This window comes from Salvia hispanica, chromosome 6 (assembly GCF_029641045.1).
Source record: "Salvia hispanica isolate PSC_SH4W2 chromosome 6, Shi_PSC_v1, whole genome shotgun sequence".
NCBI classification, from domain to species: domain Eukaryota; kingdom Viridiplantae; phylum Streptophyta; class Magnoliopsida; order Lamiales; family Lamiaceae; genus Salvia; species Salvia hispanica.
The window spans coordinates 34623518-34630937 of NC_142697.1; the positions used below are offsets into that span (position 1 = coordinate 34623518).

General features: G+C 35.9%; 1 protein-coding gene across 1 annotated transcript; it reads left to right on the forward strand.

Moving 5' to 3' along the window:
* The first annotated feature begins 5156 nt into the window (after positions 1 to 5156).
* LOC125206699 (uncharacterized) lies at positions 5157 to 5982 on the forward strand. Its single transcript, XM_089061585.1, has 2 exons — positions 5157 to 5469; positions 5711 to 5982. The coding sequence occupies exons 1-2, from the start codon at positions 5157 to 5159 to the stop codon at positions 5980 to 5982; spliced, it is 585 nt and encodes a 194-aa protein (XP_088917711.1).
* The last annotated feature ends 1438 nt before the right edge of the window (positions 5983 to 7420 follow it).

Consider the following 7420-nt stretch of genomic DNA (forward strand, 5'->3'; position numbering starts at 1 on the left):
TTAAGGTCATATGCATCAATTTGGGCACCGACACTCATTATGTATACACCCTCGGAATAGGAACATGGAGGCGTGTTGAAGCCGACGCTGCTTCCGGTTTCAAATTTCTTGGTCAAAGCATTGTATTATACAATGGGAACCTCCATTGGATAGTGTTTGATTTGAATGATAAAATACGGATTTGTGGTTTTGATGTTGAAACATAATGTTTTAGAATCTTCTCTGTTCCTCCGATGGGACATGGAGATGGGGATTTGTTTGTTTTGAGGGACTACCCGTGTTATTCTTACAAACTTGCCAATGAACTTGTCATTTGGATGAGGAAGGAATACCAAGTCGAGGATTCTTGGACCTTAAAGTACAAGTTCAGTACTATTAGTTTTGATTTTAATTTGGATTATATAAGTGTAAATCTAGTTAAACATTTTAAATATGGTGACATTTTGATGTTGGTGGACGAAACTGAACTCATCTGCTACTCCAATAAGACAAGAACTTTTCAACGAGTCGGTATGTTTAAGGATGCAGCTGCGGGTTACCTTAACTGCTTGATTTTCAGTACTAGCTTTTTTGTCACTCAAGAAATTTGGATTCGAGAATGTGATCTTGTTTTAGTTCATAATTTTAGTCTACATTTGTGTGTTCGTGTGTAAGGTTTCTTTGTGGTGTAGGTTTTGTGTTCTAAGGTTTCTTTGTCATCTAGTGTTTGGTTTTTAACGTATCGTGTCAACACGACACACACTAGTATATATATTTTGGGCTGTTATCTATAATCTCATTGTACTAGTTCATAAGCCTAATCTAAATGAGCATGAAGAAATGAAGATATGAAGAAAAGAAGAGAAAAATGAATTTTGTATGAAATTTAATAATTTTAGATTGAAAATTAAATACTTAAATTGAGTAAATACTTATGTATTGAATTTGAAATAAGATTACTACCAATGTGAAACAAGGAAAGGCTTGTCCCAGAAACATGGGTAAAGAATCCTGTTCCAGAAAAAGTAAATAAACATATATAATGTCAATTTTGAACTCTTGGAACATATTGTAGATGTTATGTATTCTTGATTTTGGTTGGAATTTTGATATTGATTGTGATATGTCTGTTTAGAAGCTCGTCTACTACTCCAACAAGACAAGAACTGCTCAAGAACTTGATCTTCCTATCGAAATAACTGGTCATCTATTTTATGATTTCTATTTTTGGGTAGAAGCGTTCAAGCACGGGATCTTGTAATCGGAGGTTTTGTTCACTTCTTACAGAGAGGTTTCTTTAAATTCGGCTGTAATAATTTATTGCACTCGGCTGTAATAATTGATCTATGCAATATTAACAATTTTAACGTGTATCTTAGTTAGATCTGGCAATTCATGATGTCGCGTTTTGTTTTGTATCATCTTTTCATGTTTTGTCTTATCCACTTTGTGCCTTTTCATAATCTCCTTCTTCTGTATTCATGTTTGATATTGTCTTGTTTAGATCTTGCTATCTTGATGTCTTGTTGAGGATTATGCCCAATTTAAGCACAATTCTTGCACAGTTAATGCATAATTCATGCACAATTGATTGGATGTGTGACTCGAAAATCCCGGAATCATGATACACAGTGAAAGTGGTAAATTATGGGACGTTGGATCCGGTGGATGAACTAGATCATGATTCAGGCATGTTATATGGCGATGATGTAGTAACTTGGGAGATACCGGGAACGAAAAGGACTTGCAAGATCTGTTGTTGGAGTTTGTAGGTAAATATGAAAGAATCATTTCCTTACAAGGTTTAACTCTGCCGGCATCAAACTGAATTCTCTCGTTTAGTTTAATGTTAATTTGGGACTAAGTTTGATATTTATCTTCATCTGGGAATGGGGGTGTGTTATATTGCTAACTATTTAAATTGCTAACTCTGCTAACTCATCAATACAGTGTATTAAAAATGTCAACACAGTGACATCAAAATATCAACACATAATATCAACATATTATATTGAAATTCAACAAAATTATGTCATTGTGTTGACATTTTTAATACACTGCGTTGATGAGTTAGCAAGTTGGCAACTTAAGAAAGTTAGCAATTGATCACTCCCCTCTGGAAATGTTTCTAACTATGGTTTTGTACGTTGCATTCTATTCTCAAATGGATGTTTCATTATTGTATAATAATATCTCTGTCGTGCTTTTGCACTATTTTCCCACTATTTTGCACTATTTTTGCACTAATTTGGCATAATTTTAATATTTTATTTATCACTTTTTTGTTATTTTGATTTTTATATGTATGTGGATTCAATTAAACATTTCAAAGACGGTGACGTCTTGATGTTGATCAACCAAAATTTGCTCATCTGCTGCTACAACAAGACAAGAATTATTCAACATGTCGGCATGTATAAGGATGCAGCTGCATGCGAAGGATTACGTTAGTGCCCTGATTTTCACTCCTAGCTTATTGTCACTCAGAGTTCATAGTTTCAGACTTGAGAATGTGATCTCGTTTAAGTTCTTATATTTATCCCACAGTTGTGTGTTTGTCTTTGATTTTGATTTGAATTGTCATTTGAATAAAATGTCTGCAGTCTGCTTCAAATTTAAAAATACAAAAATTTAAAAATATATACAAAAAAATAGTGATAAGAAGAAGCCCTAATTCTTATTCACACAACGCAGCGGTTGCTTCTTACATCATTAAATGGGGAGGCGTGATTTCTTCATAAATCTACCATCAGAACTCTCCACTAACATCCTCTCACCACTCCCTCTCCGAATCATTTCAATCAGCAAATGCGTTTGAAACCATGGCGCGATCTCCTTCAATCTGACGATTTCGCCAAATCCGAAATCAAAACCCCACCGGCCCTAGCTCGATTGATGCCCGCGACGAACTCAACTCGGTGCACCGTATCGAGCTCATCAAACTAATGGTTTGCTTCTTCTATACTCATCAGTAGAGCTTCATATTTACATATGCAATCCAATCACTCGTGAATATATCGAGCTCTGCTGCACAATTCATGGACAACTAATGAAGAATTCATGCACAATTCATTGTATGGGTTTGTATTTAAGCCATGTTAGATTATTGAGATTTTGACCTTGCAATCTATCCTTTTAGGCCGTTACTTGAAAAATGAAACAAGGAAAGACGGAAGAAGGAAATGGGGTCGATCACTTTGCTTGCATCCCGGAGGAACTACTCTTGTTGATATTAAGCCGGTTTGAAGACCTAAAGCATCTGTGCAGATACTCCCTTGTCTCGAAGCGTTTTGCTTTGGCTATTTATGAATTGAGATGTGTTCATTTGACTCTTCCAAGTACAATACGCAAGGACACATTGTTTCTCTTTGGATGCTGCAGTATTTGGTTACTTGTGCTATGTTTGCTCATCAAATGTAACCCTTCGCTTGTGAGTGTCACCATCACAAATCGCAAGAGAGCGGGGAGACTATTTGTGAGCAATATAAATCTTGTTGCTAGGAGAAACAAGTTGAAAGAAGCACAACTAGGCTCATTGGATTAGACAATTGCTTGGATGTGTGACTCGAAAATCCCGGAATCAGGATACGTGGTGAAAGTGGTGAATTATGGGACGTTGGATGAACTAGATCAGGATTCCGGCATGTTAAATGGTGGTGATGTAGTGACTAGGGAGTATACCGGCGACAAGAAGCACTTGCGAGATCTGATGTTGGAGTTTGTAGGGAAATATAAAGAATCATTTTCATACAACTGATCCAGGTTAACTATGCTGGCATCAAACTTACTCTTCTCTCGTTTAGTTTAATGTTAATTTGGGACTAAGTTTGATATTTATCTTCACGGAATGTTTCTATCTATGGTTTTGTATGTTGCATTCTATTTTCAAATGGATGTTTCATGTTTGTATAATAATAACTGTCGTGCTTTTTCACTATTTTTCGCACTATTTTTGCACTACTTTGCGCAATTTTGCACTATTTTTGCTTCTTACTATTTTGGCACTACTTTACTCTTTTATTTTATCATTTTTTTTGTTATTTTAATCTTTATATTTTGTTTTTTCTCTCTCTGATTCCTTCCGTCTTCCCCCCTTTTCCCTCTGATCTCTCGCTATTTTCTATTTTTCTTAATTTCATTTATTTCAAAAAATAAATATTCTATGTACTCGTAAAATTATAGATCCCAGCAATAACTTTAATCTGATATACATTATTTTAAAAATAAATTAGTAATAAAATATTATAAATATTGAAAACATGTTAAAGACTAATATTCATATAAATATTATAAATATTGAAAACATGTTAAAGACTAATAAAATAAATTATATACAAGTGATGTATTTAATTGTGGCACCTAATTAGTACTAATATTCATATAAAGTAATTTTCTTACTCCCTCTGTCACCCAATAATTGTCCACCTTAGTTCCGGCATCTACTAATATTGTTATACAGTAATTGTGGCACCTAATTAGTAAGTACTAATATTGTTAGATATTAGCCAATGTTTAAGGAAGATAAATAGCCAAGACTTACTTGAAACCTTAGACACGGACACAACTCGTATAACACAGGAACACAAAAATGTAGATTAATATTATAAACTAGAACGAGATAACATTCTCCAATCCAAAACTCTCTATCGAGAAAAAGCTAGGAGTGAAAATCAGCATAAGTAAAGTAATGCTCTCCAACTGCATCCTTACCCATATTGACTGGTTGAATAGTTCTTGTCTTGTTGGAATAGTAGATGAGCGCCTTCTTGTCCAGCAACATCAATATGTCACCATTTTTGAATGCTTTGATAGGATGAACAAACGAAAATTTATTCCGATCAATATAAACAGTACTCAACCTGTATTCTATGGTCCAAGATTCCTTGACTTGGTATTCCTTCATTAACCAGATGACAATTTCATCGCCACACCATGTGCAATAGCTAAAACAAAGGCAGTCCCTCAAAACAGACAACTCCCTAACTCCAACCATCGCCGGAGGAGGGGAGAAGATGCTAAAATAGGTTATCAAATAGATTGAAATATTAAGATACATGCATATTTATTTCTAGAGATTACTAAGTTATCATTAATGTGCATATATACATGTTTACGAAATTTAACAAACTTAAATATGTACAAAGGAAAAATAATTGCTTCTTCTCCTCAGTCCATTAATGGAGCTTAATTTCTTCGAATATCTACCATCTAAAATCACGACCAACATCCTCTCAAGCCTCTCCATCCGAAGCCTTGCAATCAGCAAGTCTGTTTGCAAATCATGGCTCAATCTAATCGATTCCGACTATTTCGAACTCAAAACCCTACCCGCCCTAGCTCTCCTGACGACGAAGGAGAGGGACCCATCTCAGTGCGCGATTTTCGAAATTGAAGACGAAGACGAAGTCGATGCGGATAAGAGCCATGATCTTCACTACATTCCGCTCACGGATTTCGATATCCCTCACCGAAACAGAGGATTTATGGAAGGTATCACTGCTAATGGATTGCTTCTTCTCTACTCACCATTAAAAAAAAGCCATTCCTCTTTACATGTGCAATCTGATCACTCGTGAATACACCGAGCTCCGTTGCCCCTTGGTTTACATCCCACCTCTTCCTTTCAAGTTCGGATTTGGCGTGAGCAAAATAAGTGGGCAATATAAGGTGCTCAGTATCAATAAGCTTCGTGGCTCCGACTCTGAACATCGCGTATACACCCTCGGAATAGGAATATGGAGGCGTGTTGAAGCTGGTGCTACTTCTAGTTTCAGGTTTTTTGGTCAAAGCATTACATGTAATGGCAACCTCAATTGGAGTGTATTTGATTTGAGTGATAACGTACGGATTTGTGGTTTTGATGTTGAGACGGAATGTTTTAGAGTCTTCTCTATTCCTCCTGCCGTACACACGCAACAACGAAGTTGTCATCTGGATGATGAAGGAATACCAGGTCGAGGATTCTTGGACCATAGAGTACAAGTTGAGTATTATTGGTTTTGATTTTGACTCTGATTTGGATTATATATGTGTTCATCCAATCAAACATTTTAAAGATGGTGACATTTTGATGTTGCTTGATGAAGATGATGTCATCTACTACTCCAACAAAACAAGAACTTTTCAACGAATAGATATGTTTAAGGATGAAGCTGCGGTTTACCGTGCCGCCCTGATTTTCACTCCTAGCTTCTTTTCACTCAAGAATTTCGGATTAGAGAATGTGTTCTCGTTTTAGTTCATAATTTTAGTCTAGATTTTTGTCTTCGTGTTGGGTAAGTTTTCTTGGTAGTGTAGTGTTCGGAATCTAAGGTTTGGTTCGAGTTCTAAGGTTTCTTTGTCATGTAGTGTTCGTGTTTGGTCTTATCTGTGTCGACCCGACATATATTATGGGATGTTGTCTATAATCATGCTCTAGTTCATGACATTAGTCTAAATTTGTGTTTAATCGTTATCCAGTCGTATTTGTGTAGAAGGTTTCTTTATCGTGTGGTCTATGTATTCGGGTATACTAGGCAAGCATGATATAGTGCATATATTGTGGGTTGTTTCCTATAATCTCATTCTAGTTCATAATATTAATCTACATTTTGCTACAGAGTCGTATCTACACATATCAAATCCCATTGTTATTGCGTTTGTGTTGAAGGATTTCTTATCGTGTCGTGTTTGGGTTCTACTTTATCTTGTTGTGCTGTATCGGGCTAGTACATATATCATGGGCTATTGTCTATGAATAGAAATGGACGTACATAAGCATATAACTAGAAACATAACTTTGCTACAGTAAGTTCAAATTTTGGTATTTCTGTACTTAGAGTTACCTTATTTTGAAATGCCCCTTTTACATATGCAATCCTCTCTCTCGTCAATATATCGAGCTATGTTGCCTCGAAGAATAAATTTCACATGAATTTTTGTTGAGTTATGGATTTGGTAACTGGGCAATATAAGGTGGTATGTATCAATCGGTCCGATCGGTCTGTCTCTTGCTGTCATGTATACACCATCGGAATAGGAATATGAGGGCGCCTTCATGACGGCACTGCTTCTGGTTGCAGATTATGTTTAGGTGGACACATTGTATGTAATGGCAACCTCCATTGTATGATAGTATATGATTCGATTCGGATATGTGGTTTTGATCTTGAAACGGAATGTTTTAGCATCTTTCTGCTCCTCCTCCCGTAGGAATTTGAGTGGATGAGTTGAATGTTTTGAGGAGCTGCTTGTGTATTTCTTACGAATGCGGCAATGAAGTTGTGGTCTGGGTAATAAAGGAATATAAAGTCTAGGAATCTTGGAGCATAGTGTACACAGTTGAGTATTCTTAATTTTGATTGGGATATATTGACAGGGATATGTCTTTTTAAGGTTTTCTCATCATGTTTATGTTCGGGTTTGACATTATCGTATTGTATTATTATCATGTTGGGACTTG